General features: G+C 39.1%; 1 protein-coding gene and 1 non-coding gene across 2 annotated transcripts in view; one reads left to right on the forward strand and one right to left on the reverse strand.

Moving 5' to 3' along the window:
- The window catches only part of LOC134748371 (hemicentin-2-like), a 200,599-nt gene extending 181,132 nt beyond the window's left edge, over positions 1-19,467 (forward strand). The window contains exons 16-18 of the mRNA XM_063683155.1: positions 1,726-1,880; positions 8,850-8,944; positions 19,345-19,467. Of these exons, the coding sequence (XP_063539225.1) occupies positions 1,726-1,880; positions 8,850-8,944; positions 19,345-19,467 (373 nt within the window). The remainder of the gene's footprint in view (positions 1-1,725; positions 1,881-8,849; positions 8,945-19,344) is intronic.
- Positions 11,882-11,954, reverse strand: Trnat-agu (transfer RNA threonine (anticodon AGU)). The gene has a single exon. It is a non-coding gene; the product is annotated as a tRNA-Thr (tRNA).
- Positions 19,468-21,015: the final 1,548 nt, after the last annotated feature.

Raw genomic sequence — 21,015 nt, forward strand, 5'->3', positions numbered from 1 at the left:
ATTCATTTAATTAATGGTAAATTAACTGTAAAAACTGTGATCTGGTAAAATTGTATTGAGACAAAACAACATGTTATAAAACTGTACCATCTGTAAACATATAATTTATGGCAAATAAATAATTAACTATTAAGTGCAAATATACAATTAATAATTATAAATGTTAAAAAATAATACGAATAAGTTACATTGAATGTTACATAAAAACAATCTACTTTATATTGTAAATTAATTATTGTAATATTACTTTTTAGCATGGACAAATAAAGCTTTATTATTATTATTATGTGTATCTCCGTTTTAAACTCTTATTATTATTACGTAACACGTTTCATCGGTTTACCGCTATCACTGTCACATTTCGCAAGAAAGAACGGGAAAGATCATGCGCGCCAAGTGTCAATTTTGATCGAATTTTGTCTATTTTTATTTATTTTAAAAACGTTGCCTTACAATATCGAAAATCGAAAGCTGTCAAATTACTATCTAAATTAAGATTGTTATTTTTTACATTTTTGTTTATAGTGTCACATAATAAATAACCGAGTAAAGTTTGATTAAATGTCCGAGTTAGAGGTTACTTTGGGAAATGATTGTATCGCGCCAAGTGTCATAATTCGTGTATCGGAAGCTGTGATATTAAAGATAATATAATCAAGAACGAATCAAATATCAACGTCTCTTGGAAAAATATGATTATAATAAGATATTTCGCCTTCTGGCTCAGGGAACGGCCTTAATGTGGGCGAGGCACGATAACTACATAATATGATTCAAATATCATTCTAATGTCAGTGTACGTTCGAATTAGTCTGCATGCATGTCGATAACTTGTGCCTTATTCAATGTGCGTCGTAGTCGAACTAACCTATTAGCTCATTCCCCTTTGCCTCGCCTGGCTCGCCTATACAACAAGCATGCTAATAATGTTCCTTCTTTGGATGTGTTTCACGATAGTGAAGTCTTATTTAAAAACAAATTATTGTCTGTTGACATCCTCAGCTAGCTCGGCTAACTTACCTTAGTTATTGTTAATATCAACTATTAGGTGTCTTGTTAATTGGTATTATATATTTATTCTAGATTTTTGTAATGTATACTAAGTCTTTTTCTAGGTGTTACTGTTGACTTAATGTTTAAATTAATATAATAATGCATGCTGTGATTGCCTGTAAGTGGGGGATCAATAAAAAATGTGCCCTTTTTGTAAGTTAATACTAGTATGTAAATTGTATCTTCTGTTGGTGATCCTAATAAACAAATAAATAAACAAATAACTTTCGTTGTCTTGTAAATTCCCTTATTTCATACTACAGTCACAGGGCGGACACGCTATACATCAAAAATCACTTGCGTTTCTATGTGTGAACGGCACGTCTGTACACGCGTCATGCATCATAATGTAAGTAAATTGCTTAAAATTGCTGAGCGGCCGGCAAACGGCCGTCAATCTGCTGTCGCGGGGCGAGGTAATTCGAGTCGGGGCGGGGCGGTGCGTGGCCGTTCTGTATGATAATACTATTACTTATTCTCTGTGCTACAGTTCTCTAAAAAATCCAGAAAGTTACCAATTCCGTCGCGAAAAAAATTCGCAGATTCAAAATTTTCTCGCGCCTTTCAATTTTTGTTGCCTTCGTTACTGAAGAAAATACTAGTAGGTTATTAAACAGATAATACGTAAAACTTTATTCATTGTTTAAGTTTAATTTAACTTTTTTTTCTCAGAAGCACCCTCTACATGCAACGAAGCCTCGAGTTCTCGAAGCCGGAGAGTTTAAACACATACACGGCGACGCCCAAACTCGACTACTGCAGTCGGTACGAGCTGAAGATAGATCAGGTCGAGGATTCAGACCCTGACATCATTCCGTGTCATTACGGTGAGTGAGGGAGAAAGCTTAGAGAGACAGAGAGAGACTGTTTAAAGACATACACGGCGACGCCCAAGCTCGACTACTGCAGTCGGTACGAGCTGAAGATAGATCAGGTCGAGGATTCAGACCCTGACATCATTCCGTGTCATTACGGTGAGTGAGGGAGAAAGCTTAGAGAGACAGAGAGAGACTGTTTAAAGACATACACGGCGACGCCCAAGCTCGACTACTGCAGTCGGTACGAGCTGAAGATAGATCAGGTCGAGGATTCAGACCCTGACATCATTCCGTTTACGGTGAGTGAGGGAGAAAGCTTAGAGAGACAGAGAGAGACTGTTTAAAGACATACACGGCGACGCCCAAGCTCGACTACTGCAGTCGGTACGAGCTGAAGATAGATCAGGTCGAGGATTCAGACCCTGACATCATTCCGTGTCATTGCGGTGAGTGAGAGAGAAAGCTTAGAGAGACAGAGAGAGACTGTTTAAATACACGGCGACGCCCAAGCTCGACTACTGCAGTCGGTACGAGCTGAAGATAGATCAGGTCGAGGATACAGACCCTGACATCATTCCGTGTCATTACGGTGAGTGAGGGAGAAAGCTTAGAGAGACAGAGAGAGACTGTTTAAAGACATACACGGCGACGCCCAAGCTCGACTACTGCAGTCGGTACGAGCTGAAGATAGATCAGGTCGAGGATTCAGACCCTGACATGATTCCGTGTGATTGCGGTGAGTGAGAGAGAAAGCTTAGATAGACAGAGAGAGACTGTTTAAAGACATACACGGCGACGCCCAAGCTCGACTACTGCAGTCGGTACGAGCTGAAGATAGATCAGGTCGAGGATTCAGACCCTGACATCATTCCGTGTCATTACGTTGAGTGAGGGAGAAAGCTTAGAGAGACAGAGAGAGACTGTTTAAAGACATACACGGCGACGCCCAAGCTCGACTACTGCAGTCGGTACGAGCTGAAGATAGATCAGGTCGAGGATTCAGACCCTGACATCATTCCGTGTCATTACGGTGAGTGAGGGAGACAGCTTAGAGAGACAGAGAGAGACTGTTTAAATACACGGCGACGCCCAAGCTGGACTACTGCAGTCGGTACGAGCTGAAGATAGATCAGGTCGAGGACACAGACCCTGACATCATTCCGTGTCATTGCGGTGAGTGATAGAGAAAGCTTAGAGAGACAGAGAGAGACTGTTTAAAGACATACACGGCGACGCCCAAGCTCGACTACTGCAGTCGGTACGAGCTGATGATAGATCAGGTCGAGGATACAGACCCTGACATCATTCCGTGTCATTGCGGTGAGTGAGAGAGAAAGCTTAGAGAGACAGAGAGAGACTGTTTAAAGACATACACGGCGACGCCCAAGCTCGAGTACTGCAGTCGGTACGAGCTGAAGATAGATCAGGTCGAGGATACAGACCCTGACATCATTCCGTGTCATTGCGGTGAGTGAGAGAGAAAGCTTAGAGAGACTGAGAGAGACTGTTTAAAGACATACACGGCGACGACCAAGCTCGACTACTGCAGTCGGTACGAGCTGGAGATGGATCAGGTCGAGGATTCAGACCCTGACATCATTCCGTGTCATTACGGTGAGTGAGGGAGACAGCTTAGAGAGACAGAGAGAGACTGTTTAAAGACATACACGGCGACGCCCAAGCCCGATCATACTTAATTTTACCCTAAATGCATTCTTTTGTTTGATTAAAAACCCGGACAAGTGCGAGTCGGACTCGCCCACCGAGGGTTCGGTACTTTTTAGTATTTGTCGTTATAGCGGCAACAGAAATACATCATCTGTGAAAATTTCAACTGCCTAGCTATCACGGTTGATGAGATACAGCCTGGTGACAGACAGACGAACAGATGGACAGACGGACAGAGGAGTCTTAGTAATAGGGTCCCGTTTTTACCCTTTGGGTACGGAACCCTAAAAACGAACGCCGTAAAACTAAATATTCAAAAAAATTCGCTGGCTATGGATGAGGTCTTGGTGGCTCAGTTGGCAGAGCGCTGGAGTATCGATCCAGAGGCCGTGAGTTCAAGTATGCAAGGCAGTAATTTTTCCACTTTTTTATTGTAAATATGCATCCAGCCAATGTAAATCTTATTTCACCGAACTTTACGTATTTGTTTATCATCTAAGCATACACATATGGGGCATTTTCTATGAAAAGGGATCTTATTGTCGATGGCGCTTACGCCGCACAGCGCCGCGCGGCATTGTATTTATATCGGAGCATCATTAATAATGGCGTAAGCGCCATCGACAATAAGGTCCCTTTTTATAGAAAATACCACATATTCGCTGTAGGTAAGCTTTATCCGTGTAAATCCGCAATCAGTTTCGTTTCGATACAAAATCGTGTTACTCCGAGGCTTTCTTATTTCCTTAGCAACAGAGATTGCCTCAACTTATGAAGCAAAAAGCTCATACTAACTGCGCGAAACTAGCTTCTACGTGATATCTTAACGTTTTTTTTTGTTATGCCTTTTATTTATTTTAAAATTTGAACTAAGTAACAAGGCCCATATTACATAATTATACTTAATAACATTTAAAAAAAACATAGAATCTGGTCACAAAATTTCACGAAAATCGGTTGAGAATTGCGACCTGAGGGGCTACCGCGAAGACAGAAATTCGCAAATTTCGGGGATCTTTCTCTTTTACTCCAATGAAGGTGTAATATGAGTGACAGAGAAAAATGCCCGCGATTTGCGAACTTCGATTTTCGCGGTTATAGCCCTGTAGAGGAGAACATCTGGACATACGAAAGCAAAATGCCCAAGTCAAAACGTAGACGCTACGCTTAGGACAATTAGTTTTTGAAAATGATATAGGTAGGTAGCTACTTATGCGATTTGATACTTAAATCTGCAGTTTTGTTGAACGAAATCAAGGAAAACATCGTGAGCTACCCAATAAGACAACATTAACTATGGGTTGGAAGGTCAGATATAGTATGAATCATCTTACATGATTTTTACCCATAAGACCTTAATCTGTTAAACAAAAGCTATTGTTTCTTTTGTGCGAGCGCGTGGTCATTGTAACTGGGCGCGTGCCACAATGGCTACGCGCTCACACAAAAGAAACAATGGCTTTTGTTTAACAGATTAGGGTCTTAGGCGTAAAAATCATTTGAGAAGATTCATGCTATAAGAGCCGTAGCCAGTCAAAAGTTGCTCTTAAATCTGGCACCGTGATTTCAGGTTCTTCTCTCACTCTCACTGAGCGTGAGCGTGAGCGAGACGGCTGTGCGTGCCCGAGATCGTATAGTCTATCGCGGATACAATAGTTTTATAAAAAAAGTAGTCAATGAATTCGAACAATAATTAAATTTCGCTTTTTTTAAGCAATTTTCTAATTTTTAAGTTTTGTGCAAAACTTGTTACAAGTGTTTAATGGTTTTGTGAAGTTACTAGCTAGAGAAATTCTTCAAGATTTGTATTAACATTTTTTGGCAACCGTATTATGTTTTAAAAAACCGGCCAAGTGCGAGTCGGACTCGCGCACGAAGGGTTCCGTACCATTACGCAAAAACCGGAAAAAAAATCACGTTTGTTGTATAGGAGCCCCACTTAAATACTTGTTTTATTCTGTTTTTAGTATTTGTTGTTATAGCGGCAACAAAAATACATCACCTGTGAAAATTTCAACTGTACAGTACTGTAACTACTACTGTAGAGCCTGGTGACAGACAGACGGACGGACTAATAGTTTACACATAACCATAGAGTAACTTATACTAGAGCGGTACTGTCATAGTAAATTTTGTAACCCCAGTAAATTCACTGCCATCTGTCGACACACTTTAAAATTAAAAATAAATATTTATAAAAATACGATAAAATGTATTTAAATATGGATAAATGATTTTTTCTATTTGCATTAATTATTTTTATGATTTTGACCCATGTTCTTTGACTGATATGCGTTAAAATTATAAATAACAAACGAAACCGTCAACGCCCTCTATACGAGTGTAGGCCAAAACTAGTGGCGCCCTCTGATCGAGAATCAAATTTTCGTGATTTTCGAGGCACGTTTTTTCCTTACACTGTATTCATCTATTACGGAGTTATATCTATCTTTGCACATAACAAATATTCTTATATCTATTGTATAGCAAAATTAATTACTATAAAGCAATATGCAATATATAGGTAATGTAGACTTCTCGTTTTCACTCTGTTCCCATGTATGTTTTACATTTTCTCGTAACAAGGAACATGCCAGTCAAAATGATAGACATGGTATGGTAAGAGGATTCCTTCGGATCAACAGAAGCTTGTTTGTACGTAATTTAAGGAAAAGTATAGGGAAACGCAAACGGATTTTGTCAAGTTATGTATATGTCGCAGGCAAATTGTAAAATTGCCAAATTGTAAAATACCTTATGACAGCGCCGTTTGCAATTTGCCGCGGCATTTTGTTCGAGTTCTTTAAATTACCACGCGTGGCACTGCAAATCAAAACGCCAGCGTTTTTAGGGTTCCGTACCCAAAGGGTAAAAACGGGACCCTATTACTAAGACTCCGCTGTCCGTCTGTCCGTCTGTCCGTCCGTCTGTCCGTCTGTCTGTCTGTCTGTCACCAGGCTGTATCTCATGAACCGTGATAGCTAGACAGTTTAAATTTTTACAGATGATGTATTTCTGTTGCCGCTATAACAACAAATACTAAAAACAGAATAATATACATATTTAAATGGGGCTCCCATACAACAAACGTGATTTTTTTGCTGTTTTTTTCCGTAATGGTACGGAACCCTTCGTGCGCGAGCCCGACTCGCACTTGGCCGGTTTTTTCATAGTTGTGATGAGCAGCTGATTTGATGGACACCCCAGGGTATAAATCAAATCTGGAGTTCGTCGGACTTATTAAGGGCGCGTGGGACGGGGGAGGCTTTTAAATCTGGGTGGCTCCGACGCTTCGAAAGAGCAGTCCTTCCGCCCTCGCGTGACGAAGCACGAAGTACTCTCCCTCTGCGCCTCCGATTTCGTAATTGCTCTCTAGAGAGCCCCTAGGGGCAAGACAGACAAGACCACGTGGAGTGGGTGCTCTGGTTCTGTTTTGGGTTCTCTTGATATTTTAGTGGCCATAAGTGCCATGTGGTGTGGTGAAGTTACTAGAAGTGTTTCTAACCCGCGATTTTTCAAATTTGCCGCCTTTTTTTCAAATTTGCCGAATTTCTACTGACAAGATTTGCCAAGTATATACATAAACGCGTTAATGGGCTGAATTAACTATGAATCGTTATCTTTATCTGTCATTTTGACTTGTGTTTGTATGAAAGGGATAAAACATAATTTTACTGAATTAGGCCCGTAAAGTTTTATTAATTAAGTAAGCATTTTTCCATAATTTTTAACGGTACAACATTACGTTATAGCATTAATTAGTAAGCTGAGACCATTTTCCAATCAAAACTGACGTAAACGCCCACACAATTTAACAGTAAATGCGGTAACTTAGTTTAGATTATCCTAGGTTACCTGAACCGCATTAGTTTCACCGCAAATTATAAAAGCAATTAATTTCCCACTGTGTTTCGTAATTACATTTGGAACAATGCTATTATCTTTACTTTGAGTGACAGAATTTTGTACATTTGAGATTCTAGGTTGTTGTACTCGTCTGTCTGTCTGTCAACCGCTCGTGTTTCGTGTCAAATATAAATAGGCCCGCTTATGAGCGAATGCTGAATGTCTAATAGGGTGTTTGCTAGCTGGCGCGGGTGCACGGAGCGGGCGCACGCACGCGGGTTCCATTGTAGGTAAAATCCGACGCACGCGTCCGCGCCAGTTAGCGTTGCTCATACTATTTTTGGTTAAAGAAAAATAGTATGAGCAACGCTAACTAGTGGACGCCCTTAGAGGAGTCTTCCAAATTTATGAGTTACATAACAATAAATAAATAAAAGTATTACCATGGTATTACCATATGATAAGTGACAATAGGGGCTTTTCTTAGATAATTCTGAACATTATACTTAGGTACAATAATTGAACCAATAATACAGAATGAAATTTTAATCACCAGCCATACTCCGCGTAGTGACTTTATAGGTCATACTGAACAACTTTTACTATGGGACCAATGGCGAAATCACGAAAAAAAATTTGACTGTCCCATAGAAATGTGTGGTATCACATCAGCCGTGGAATGTGCCAAATTTTTTTTCGCGATTTCGGCATTAGTCCCATAATAAAAATTGTTCAGTATGACCTATAAAGTCACTGCAGAGTACGGCTGGTGATTTGAAGCCTGTTCCCTTAAGCACTTCTTTACTTTGCTTTGAAAATACATAAAAACATTATTGTCTGAAAATACCGAAGATGGGAGCGAATTCCATAATTTTGCAGTCCACATTCAAGATGACGTTCGGATTCAGACTGCACCAGCATTACTGCTGCAGTATTGTAGCGCGACCGAAACCCTAAAAATATAGAACTGACGCTGCAGCCCTGAGGGCCTATCGCGAACCACGAAAATCGAAATTTCGTTATCTGCATCTATCACTTTTGTATATTCGAACTATCGGCCCTCTGAATTCCCTCTGAGCATGTTTTAATATAATCATCATTCGCTTGCCCTTGTCCCATTCACTTGGGGTCGGCGCAGCATCTTTTTCTTCCATACTTCTCTGTCACCCGTCATCTCATCATTCACTTGCGTTAGTATCATCTTTCACACAGTCCATCCACCTTTTCCACGGTTTTCCTCTCCTCGTACCTCCCTCCACATTCATTCTTAATACCTTTCTCGTCACATGACTTTCATCCCTCCGCATCACATGCCCGTACCACGCTAGGCGATTTGCCCTTACTTTTTCTGTTATGGGTTCAACTTTCAGGCTTCCTCTTATATACTCATATAATACTTGTGTCATGTTTTAATATAATACTTGTGTTAAAATTATATATGTATAATTTCTATTATTTGCACAGATAAGAAATGCAGCGATTACTGCAAGCAGCCGCTGCCTCAGTCCGAAAGCGACCCGCTGAGGCAGTACAGCGACCAGCCTCTACCTCCTAGTATGGTAAGTTAAACTATATAATACTTACCCGTACCTACTCTCTTGGTGTATTCCCATTTGTCCCAACCTCATGTCACCGCCGCCAAATATGAGGCGGGGACAAATGGTAATTATTTGTATGAAAAACCAATTCCCAACTGCAAAAATGCCAAGCAGCAAGCCAATGCAAAGCGAGGCGTGGCGGGGTGGCCTAGGGGGTCGTCAATTTTTCTTTAATATACACGGTGGCTAAAAAATAAGTGCATTCCCGTTGCCAGGGAGGTTTTGGGATTATACAGAGCAACTTTTACTATGGGATCAACCCCGAAATCGCGAAAAAAAATTTGGCTGTATCCCGTATCATACATTTTGGCTGGTCCATTTTCTATGGGAGGGTAATGTACGCAAGGTCCTTAGGGCAGTCAGTTAAAAGTTTTTGTCGTAACTATGGTAACGTGGTACAAGGAAAAGTCATTATTTACTGAAGTTGGCAATATCTTTATACTTATGTTACCCTACAGAGTACAAAACATAGGGGCAATTTAAACTTTCCGCCATCGTGTTGCTAATTGATCTGACAGGCCAATTAGAACGTGCACTGACATCAAACCGATTGTAGAATGATATCGAGATTAGAATGATGTCAGGTGCACCTTCGAATTGGCCTATAAGGGTTCTGGGCTATAACCGCGAAAATCGAAGTTCGCAAATTGCGGGCATTTTTCTCTGTCACTCTAATTACGCCTTCATTGGAGTAAAAGAGAAAGAACCCCGCAATTTGCGAATTTCGATTTTTGCGGTAGCCCCTCTGTTATCTCCATTGACAATATCCAGGAATGGTGATTATGTGATTCGCAGTCGGGCTAAGCCGTTTTGTGGAGATGAAAATTATTCCCACTATCATTGTTACAGTAGATTTGAAAGCGATTGTGCAGTGCAGGGGACTGTAGGCATAGAGTAGTGCAATTTTAATAAGCGGTTTAATTAACGGAAACCATGGGACATTTAAGACAAAATTTGGACTTTATAGATTAATTACGCATTATTTTTTTCCCCGATCATTTTATTCCCATTCGCGTTTTTCCCTATTCTGTTTTACAACCATTCTTTTATTTTTTCAGTAGTTAATTTAACCACACGCGTATGTCCTAGCCGCTTTTTTCCCCAAAGAGTAATATTTCCGAGAACATGTCCATCTTACCCTGAGTCGACGGAGCCCCGCTACGCCTATTTCTGGGCGGTTTGCCCTTCGGGCATCTGAAGCTACCTAACGAACCTAACCTACCTATCGACTTAAGCTGCGTACTCACTAGCGAACCGTAACCGTAACATGCGTGATACAGTAACGAGGTTCTAGTGTGTACGCGTGTTACGGCTCACGACGTCGCCGGAAAGTGTGACTATCGTGAAAACTACACTTTGGGGTAAAAAGCGACTGGGACATACATACGCGTGTGATTAAATTAACTACTAAAAAAATTAAAGAACGGTAAAAAACAGAATGGGGAACAACGCGAATGGGAATAAAACGATTGGGGAAAAAGAATATTGGGTAGCTAATCTAAACAATCATTTATATGCTAATATTTTGCCTATTTTCTTAAATAACTTCTTCACGCAAAACAGGCACATTGGATATTGATTTGCGGAAAATGCCCAGTAAAACTAACTACCTAACTAACATAGTAAAAATATTAGTTTTTAACCGCTTACGCAAAAAGAGCGGTGTAATTACGTTTGTCGCCATTGTCTGTCTGTGTGTCTGTCTGTTCGATGCGGTTTTTTTTACGTCAAAGCGTGTTTCCTTGGTGGATCTAACTTGGTGGTGATAACATAGCTAATGTTTGATAAAAATCGATCCAGGAGTTTGAAGAGTATCAGCTCTTTTCTAAAATTATCTAAGGAATTCTTAGCATAAAATGGTTTAAAATCTTATGATTAGCGTAGGGGTTTTTAATTTTTTTTATTTATTACTTATTCGAAACGTTTTTACCCATTTACAGAAAAATAATTTGAAAAATTGCATAAACCACATTGCTCTTAGAACTATCATATCAACTCCATTATAAATCCCCCGCTGTCATGCGTCAGGGCGTCGCCATTTTTCAACGTCGGCAACGCAGACATCCCAAGTTATTTGCCATCGCACGGAACCATGTAGTGAATGGATTCATAATTTATGCAGCACTCATATCCGACTTCGTGGAAATGGGAGATAATCAATTCGTGTTTTTTGTGTGAAAAATTGGTAGAAGGAACTTTCGTCTTAAAACTTAATAACCAACTATGACCATGTAGAGTGAATGGATTCATAATTTATGCAGCACTCATATCCGACTTCGTGGAAATGTGAGATAATCAATTCGTGTTTTTGTGTGAAAAATTGGTAGAAGGAACCTTTGTCTTAAAACTTAATAACCAACTATGACCATGTAGAGTGAATGGATTCATAATTTATGCAGCACTCATATCCGACTTCGTGGAAATGGGAGATAATCAATTCGTGTTTTTTGTGCGAAAAATTGGTAATAGGAACTTTCGTCTTAAAACTTAATATACCAACCATGACCATGTAGAGTGAATGGATTCATAATTTATGCAGCACTCATATCCGACTTCGTGGAAATTGGAGATAATCAATTTGTGTTTTTTGTGTGAAAAATTGGTAATAGGAACTTTCGTCTTAAAACTTAATATACCAACCATGACCATGTAGAGTGAATGGATTCATAATTTATGCAGCACTCATATCCGACTTCGTGGGAATGTGAGATAATTCAGATAATCAATTCGTGTTTTTTGTGTGAAAAATTGGTAGAAGGAACTTTTGACTTAAAACTTGATAACGTGATAACCTCTTTGTCCTAATATTTATATCAATCTAACCATACGCGTCGAATGATGGTACCGTTGATAGTTAATTTTTAACCTTAGAAACAAATTAAAAGTGGAAAAATTCACTGTCTTGGGTGGGACTTGAACCCACGACCACTGGATCACTAGTACAGTGCTCTACCATCTGAGCTACCAAGACCGTACCCAATGCAGCGAATAAATAATAATTTCATCGTTAATAGTAGTAGTAGTAAACACTTTATTGCACCAAAACAAGTACATAACACAGAGAGAATACAGTAAATGTGTACAAAGGCGAACTTATCCCCTTAAGGGATCTCTTCCAGCTAACCTTTAAGTAACTGAGAGAGATACAAACGAAATGGTAGTCAAACTAAGATAATATGTACATGAAGGCAAAACTTTAAAGAAATAGCTAACCCTAGAAACGTAACTAAATACAATACGATGCATTAGGTGCAAAGACAAAACAAAATAACTACATATCATAAAAACAAAAAATGTTAATACATACATACTTAACAATACATAACTACATCTATATATAAATAAATCCATACTAATATTATAAATGCGAAAGTCTGTCTGTCTGTCTTTCTGTCTGTGTGTTCCCTCTTCACGCTTAAACCGCTGAATCGATTTAGATGAACTTTGGCATAGAGATAGGTTGAGTCCCTGAGAAGGACATAGGATAGTTTTTATCCCGAAAATTATCCCTTAAGAAAATAAAAAGCGGGGTGGAATTGAGATAATTAATGAAGTGCCTGCTAATTTGTGTGCATATGCTCAAATTGAATTATTGCTATAAGATTTTTTCCAGGCGCTACTTTAGCTGCTGTTACTAAGTCCACGCAGACGAAGTCGCGGGAAAAGGTAGTAAATATATAAGGTTAATAGCATCGTTCCCAGACGTTTCTGCTTGATACAATATTAAGTTAATTTTTATGTGGAGTAGCTGGCACGTAAAATGTTTGTAGACATTTTTTCACATTCATTTGTTTAGAATTTATCCGTATTGACCGTATGCTATCTCAAACACATACGCGGATAGATTCAGAGAGACGCGGTTGGTTAACAATGTTGACATCTTTTTAAAACCACTCACGGTTGTGAATGAAATTTTATGTTTCGCGCTTTCACCAGGCTGTATCTCATGAACCGTGATGGATAGACAGTTGAAATTTTCACAGATGATATATTTCTGTTGCCGCTATAACAACAAATACTAAAAACAGAGTAAAATAAATATTTAAGTGGGGCTCCCATACAACAAACGTGATCTTTTTGCCGTTTTTTCCGTAATGGTATATGGATCATATGTACAGAACATAATGAAAATGTAATTTATGTCATTTTTAGTACATGTACAATATATGTGACGCACGCTAAAATAGGTTGGCTAAAGAAAAATTATCATATTTCGTTTTTTTTTACTAAAAACTATTTAGTTTAGGGGGCTGAATATTATGTATTTTAATTACTAATTTAGTGCCACACCGCCCATAAAAATTACAAACACACTCGGTGGGGGCAGAATCGCTTTAAGTTAAACAATTGTTTTCAAAATGGCGTTGTTTTGTTTTAAAAGCATTATATTAGCCTTTGTATTACAGTTTTGAACAAAGGTGACGTTCGCATGTCAACTGCAGCTGCATAACTGTTGTGGCGTTGTTGCTGCCGACGCTGTATCTGTCAATTTCCTTGATAAAATCAGTGACGGAAGGAACGTCATAATCACGGCAGTAATGCGGTTGCAAAAGTCACTCATTATATCAAGGAAATTGACAGATACAGCGGCGGCAGCAACGCCGCAACACTAATGCAGCTGCAGTTTTTTTTCTATTAGGAATATTAGGATCGATAGAGCTCGTGATTTTGACTTTAGAAATATCATAAAAAATCTTAAATTGAACAGTAATGCAGCTGCAGTTTTTTTCTATTAGGAATATTAGGATCGATAGAGCTCGTGATTTTGACTTGAGTAGAAATATCATAAAAAATCTTAAATTGAAGAAAAAAAGGTATATGAACTGACTTGAAATAAAATGGCCCTTATATCCTATCGAAATATTAAGCTATCGAAATAAAATTATTGAGCAACTACCGCCAGTGTAGCGCCAGCATTATGCACATTTAAATTCTGCCGCACTAGAAATCGAAAATGATTTTTGTGCGCCGCTGAAATGCTTTGTGGCGTGGAATTCCTTACGCTGCGGATTCTCGCCCGAATTGCTTAAACAGTTTTGTCGGGCGCAATGCAAGTATTCTGATATACAAAACATTTCGATGGCTTTTGTTATCATTTTAGGGCGAAGGTGGACGACCGCCCCAAATAAACCGCCTTTCCATACAAACGTCCTCATTTATACCTCCCTGGAGATGTCCCTTTGTTTGACATAATTAATTAAAGTCATAACGTAAGTTACGATATGATTGTCATATTATCAGTAGTCATAACTCTGAAACCATTAACTTTTCAGGATTTTCCTCAGGTTATCTTATAGATCAGATAATATAAGTAAAAAATGACCAAGGCCTCCAGTGCCCGGGGCTGGAATCGAACCAGCGTCCTCCGTTTACGCAACTATGCATCTGTCACCTAAGCGGAGGACGCTTTCGATTCCAGCCCCGGGCACTGGAGGCCTTGGTCATCTTTTCTTTTTATATGATAATATTTATTTCGTTCATGTGAAACAAACTTTTTAATTATTTCGTCTATCTGATATAATATGACCATCGCGCTGATTGCTACGTGCAAAATGAACTCCGAGACTTTCATATTAAGCAGTGCATGTGAAATGAGTTTCGCTCGTACTCGTATTTAACTATTTGTTCATTGTATGTTATTTTATGTCTCTTTTCTTCTTGTCTGGTACCTTCCGTCTCATCGGAAGATCAGCGCTAGAAGTCACCAGCAACATGCTGAGATGAGGCCATTTCGTGCCACTTTAATCTTATTTTATGGTTTCTTTATTATTATGTAATATCTTGTTTTTTAACCCTAATATTTAATTACTTAATGTACAACACAATACAACAAAATTACAATAAAAAAAATACCATTCATAAAAATACCTATTACTTAAATATAACCACAATAAACCTGACTAATACTAAACCTAAACTAACCCATAAAAACTAGTCGAACAACCTACCCCGCATCGCTCCCGACGCAAAGCGCGATCGCTCCCATCACGCTCACTGCGTTTCCGCGTTGAACCACAATGGACAACCTCTGCGCCAGGAACGACCCGGAGCGGGGGTCGAGACCCCTCTCCCGCAGGCGATGTCTTGTTTGTTTGTGCTTACGAATAAAATCTTATTCTATTCTATTCTACAATAAGTAAATAACATGATTCAAATATTATTTTGATGCCAGTGTATAGGATTGAGCCCCTCAGGCCGTCTCACCAATTCAAAGGCCAGACGGCCTGAGTAGTTCAATCCTGTTAAAACCTGTTTCACCTTTCGCCTATAAGTAATTCAAATATTTCTCATGAATTTTGAATAAAAATATAGGTCGTTTTTTTTTTCACAAAAATAGATAAATAATTATAATAGGATCCGGCCTTGTGCGGGCTTTTCTATTAATAAATTAACATTTTTCTGAAAGTTTCAGACCACATTGAAAACCCAAATAAATTGTATCGGCCGGGCCGTAATTGGGACAGCGTAACGAAACAGCTTTCGCGGCGTTATGTTTTTCTTTGTGTTGAACACTTAATTAATAGTTTTTGTACAGTCAGATGTACTAGGTACTAGGTACTTAAAGCATACTAAAAATATAAATAAATGTCTAACAAAAAAAATTCTAAACTGTCTTTTTTGCACCGTGAGTCACCTGTAGTTTATACTGAGGAGTGGCTTTGGAAATAGGGGAGACTGGGAAGATTCGATCCTAGGGGAGACTTGGTCAAATGTTTACCTAAATTATAAAATCAAAGCCTGTGACCACGAACGTAACTTCACGATAGAAATAATATTGTCTTCGGTTACCGCGATAGTTACTCATGAAATAAAACCGTGTACCGTTGTATTATAAATTCAATATACGCGATATAATCCGTTTTCATAGTTTTATTTCACGATAGAAATGTTAGGCCAATAATAAACGTAAGTGCAAGCGATTGTACCGTTTCAGTTTTAAGATTATAAGTGGAAAACTTGTTAGTTTATATCAATATAGCCCTTATAATAATTATATTATATAATATTTAAATTTTTGCTTTTTATAGTGTCAAAATCGGACTGTATGATAGGAAATTGTCATATGTGTAAACAATTTTCTTATTATTTGTATGTTCCTAAATCCGCTGCTTACTGTACAATTCGTTTATGTTCTTGCAATTTGCTTGTCGAGAGAACCCTCATTTGTTTCTGCAATATCACCATCGTTAATCATATTCCCTTTATCCTAGTTAGGAAATAAGTAGTGCTTTACGATAATTTCAAATTAGAGGTATAGGTATAAAACTCAACTTGGATTGTTGGTAAAGTGTTTGTATTTTGTATAGCGATTACGAATTATTGAAACCTTTCCGTGAAACTTTTTAGAGTAAAGCAGGAACCCCACTGCTGCGCATGGTCGAGCAACGCACATGGATAAAATAAATGCTACGAATCAAAATCTAGGTAGATTCATCCACAGCCATAAACATAGTATATACAAGTAGTTATAGACGCGTCACCGAGCGATCGGGGGTAAGAGAAAGAATATTTATATAAAATTTGGGCAGCATAGGATATTCTCTCTTTCACTCTTATAAATTTCGGTATTTCGCCATTGCCTGCTACCTATGATGCCACCCGGTCGGTGATAAGGACAAAGCATGGCACTATTTTCTCTTTCCTCTTATAGGAATCGCAATAAGACTATCTTTCTCTATCAAAGAGTGTCAAGCCCTTGTCCACAGCAGTGCACGAGCATGCTACGCACGGGATGACGTCACTGATACATGCGTGGCCTGTTCCAAAGTGTTCCACGCACACGCTTGCGCGCGTGGCAGGCAAAGCCCCACAGCGGCCCACGTTGTCCACCGTGCCAATGCCGTATCTATCGTGGGTTTTTGATGACGGACGATATATGAGCTAACGTGCATAGCGTGCCCATTGGTTGCACTGGAGAGGTCCCAACTGTGTCACATGGTGTCACTAACGTGTTACGCTAGTGATAGATGTCTATCCACTCTCCCTATAACAACTTTTGCGGTACTATAACTAAACTGTCAGAAAACAATGTAAAATTGCCTTCTAATCGCTTCCGCGGTCGGTTGTCGAGGACAGATAAAGGAACAAAAAATGTAAGAAAACTTTCTGCAAATAAAAGGACTTTTCAGACTTTTCTATTTTATGTGGATGTCTAGTCTGCGAGTGACGTGAAAATCAATAAAAAGTTACTTTAATAAATTCAAATCGGTTCTTAATTAGCTGGCTAATTAAAAGATTGTGATTTTAATGTAATATTATTAACACTGAGAACTACTGTATTAATTAAACTTACTGTAATTTCTAGAGATGCAACGGATAGTTGTTTGGCCGGATACCGGATACCGGATGTTCGGCCAGACTATTGGCCGAATATTCGGCCGGCGGAACTATACCTAGTTTTCAGTTTTTCAGGTGCGCATTGTGCAGGTTTTGACCTGTTTCATAGTGAACGTTCGGGTGGACTCATTTCTAGGTTCGAAATGAGTGCGCGTGCAAGTGAAATGAGAATGTTTATATGTGTCATTTCAAGCAAAAAGGTAACACATTGTCGCTTACCATAAGGACGAAAATTGCTTGTATCTTTATACGAAAAACCTGTCAGAGCGTCCTTATGACATGCGACAATGTGGTACCTTTTGCTTGAAAATGACACATATTGTTTCAAAATAATAAACGTTAACGATTATGATCATGACTGTTTCTTAAATACAATTTGATTACTCCGAAATCAAGCAGTTACTATCCGTCCGGCCGGATAGTACTTCACTATCCGGTATCCGGCCGGATATCAAAATAAGGTCCGGATAGTAACCGAATATCCGGTGCATCTCTAGTAATTTCCCAAGCTATGTATTGTGGGTGATGATTAACAGGTACCTATATACCTATATTAGTAAACACGTGTACAGTAAACTGAAATAAACGAACCGTACGTGTAGGTGTACTGTGTTATATTAATTTTGGTCCGGATTCTAATCTGACCCTGTCAGTTACACTATTCACGTTAGTACCTTGTCGCTCCAAAATTCGTTAAATGAGCTCCTAAGGCAAGGTTAGCTATTAAGGCCACCCGGTTCCAACGTGTGTATATTATGACGTTAAATATAAGCTTATTTGATATTTTGGAGGGGTTTTGCTTTGTCCTAATTGAGCGATCCGATCAAAAACTTAGAAACGTTTTATTCAACTTTATTTTTCATGTAGGCATAAACGACACATAACAGTAAACTATAAATAAACTTAGAAATAATAATATAAACTACAACTCACTACCGATGGGCAGTGTGCCCAGAAGGCTGGCCGCATTGCCACGTTGAATGCCTATCCTTTTAGCAAGATACTGACCAGAAGGAGGTCACCTTCACCTGTGCCGTCTATTTAACTTGTTTATTTCTTTAAAATAGTCTAGTTTATAGGTATGTAAGATATTCGCAACACAGGTTTCGTCAGGTTGCTGCAAATGCAAATCAGCTTGCTTCCCAAACATACTAATGATGATATCCGCAATAGGCTTCGTCATTCAATAATAATAACTTAAGTTAAATCAAATAACCGTGATAAATGTACCTGGCTCAAATGTCCCCATCACACTGGTCGCGTTATGATGTATCAGAATCAGAATCAGAATGCATTTATTCGTTATAACATAGGTACATTGTATTGGTCTTATAGTTAGAGCATATTGCGAACGCTGTGTTTTGCCGCTAGGCGTACGAATTTGTTTACCTATATAAACTAAGTTAAACATGCGCCAGTCTAAGGTATTCATGCTTCAATAATCAAATCAATTACAAAAATAATAAATAAGAACAGAAAGATAATAAAATTTAAAACAATAAATATTAAAGAATGTCAACAATGAAAATTTCAAAGAAAGCTACAAAAGAATTACAAAAATAGAAAAACGAGCTATAAATTATTATCATTCAAGAACTGCTGTACACTATAGTAACATTTCTTGATTAGCAGTGATTTTAAAGTCTTTTAAAAATGTACAATATTTAATTCTTTTATAGTGTTCGGAATTTTATTATATATTTGAGGTGCCATTCCTAGCACACTTTTGCGCATCATGGCTGTTTTACATACTTTGTGGCATAAATCATTTTTATATTGAGATCGTACAGGGAGCTTTCGTGTGTCAGAAATTTTATCAAAAAGGTTTGGATTACATTTTACAAAGACAGAAATTTCCAGGATATATAGGCAGGGCAGAGTTAGGATATTTAGTGATTTAAAGTACGGAATAACACTATCCATCATTCTTAAACCACACATAGATCGTATACACCTTTTTTGGGCTTTAAGTACTGCGTCTTTATCAGCTGCATTACCCCATGTAATTATTAACATATGTGCAGTCTTCACAGAGCATATCGGTGGTGAACCGCGGTGTCACCGCCCGCAGCGCTGATATCGCCTCAGCGAGGTTCCGGCCAGAAGTGGTCACCACCAGCAGGCGGGTCAAGGAAAGTTGCATCTAGGGAACACTCCGTCCGGGTAAGAGTCTGAGAGACGGGTGTAGCAAGTTATAGTGTATTAACATTATATTTAACGGGTTTAATCCGCGCACTCGATCAGTAAAGGCGGTGCAGTCGGTGCTCCTAGAAAGAACCTTGAAAATTGGATCGAAACATGACTTAGTGTAAGGCCTGAGTGGACGCTCGAGTTGGGCGTGCAGCGGAGCGGGGCGTGCGGCGTGCATGTTAAACAAATGCAAACGTATAGGAGCGGTCAGTGCACGATGCTCACATCACTTGTGAGCCCGACGCCACGCTCCACGCGCCGCCGAACGCTCCGCTTCGAGCGTCCACTCAGGCCTTGCACTAAGACTTAATAATACGTGAGTCTCGTTTAAAATAATTTTCATGTGTCCGAGTCTTAAGGAGAGTTTTATAGTTAGAAGAGTGACAGTGGTTAGTCGTAAGTATATGTGTAAAGACGGTATCATATCGCAATTTCGAAATAATTTTGCTCGGTGTATTATTTGCCAAATTTTCATTTGACCGAACGTGTATTTAATCAGGGACCGGCCCGCTATCCCTTATCGGGGTTTTATAAGGGTATTGCATAAGGCTTAACTCACCATACCCTTTGCCAGACGAAACCCTTTGTTTTGGTTTTAAAAACCCTTATATAAAGCTACCACATTTGAGTAATCGGTAGCCCAAATACCCTTACAAAACCCTTATCATCCGCTCACCAACACCTTGCATATTGCTTATAAGGGTTAGCCTTATAAAGGGCTTCCCTTTTAGCATATAAGCGTGCTAATTTAAGTCGTCTACCTTGTTCATAAAGTACACATTACTTCGAATCCGAGCGATCGTCGGCGGCGACGGCGGCGTTCTTTGACTAGGCAAGTATTTTTTTTCCTTTTTATACACTACCGTAGATATATACTAATCCTGTCTCTTTCACGCAAAGGGAAACCTTTATAAAAAGCGCTTAAAGATAAGGGTAACCCTTATTAAGAGCTAGCCTTATTTTTGGTTAGCTTTTCGGTAAGGGTTAGTCAAAGGTAAGGGTATGAATGGGCTTGCAGCTCAAAAGGGAAAGTCTTTCAATGTGTTAGCCGTGTTTAAGTGTCGCCCATTGAAAGGGTTTTATCGCGGAAAGGGTTGTCCGGTCCCTGGTATTTATCCATAAAAGTTTATTTTTTTGAATCTTTAAAAAAGGTATGTTAGAAGTGTTAGGTTACGTTAGATTGGTGACCCTTGTAAAAATTCAACGGTTTAAAAAAAACGCGTTTGTTCAAATGAAAATTTGGCATTGAAATGAATCTTCCACTTCCACTTAGATGGTTGGCAGACCTCAACTGTGCGTTTCTCTAGAAACTTCCTGCCTCGCACAGCTAAACTGTGGAATGAACTGTCGCCTGCGGATTTCCGGACCGATATGACCTTCAAACCTTCAAGAAAAGAGCGTACTCCCATCTTAAAGGCCGGCAACGCACTTACAACCCCTCTGGTGTTGCGGGTGTCCATGGGCGGCGGTAATCGCTTACCATCAGGTGATCCGTCTGCTCGTTT

The sequence above is a fragment of the Cydia strobilella genome, chromosome 16 (genome assembly GCF_947568885.1).
Source record: "Cydia strobilella chromosome 16, ilCydStro3.1, whole genome shotgun sequence".
Lineage (NCBI taxonomy): Eukaryota > Metazoa > Arthropoda > Insecta > Lepidoptera > Tortricidae > Cydia > Cydia strobilella.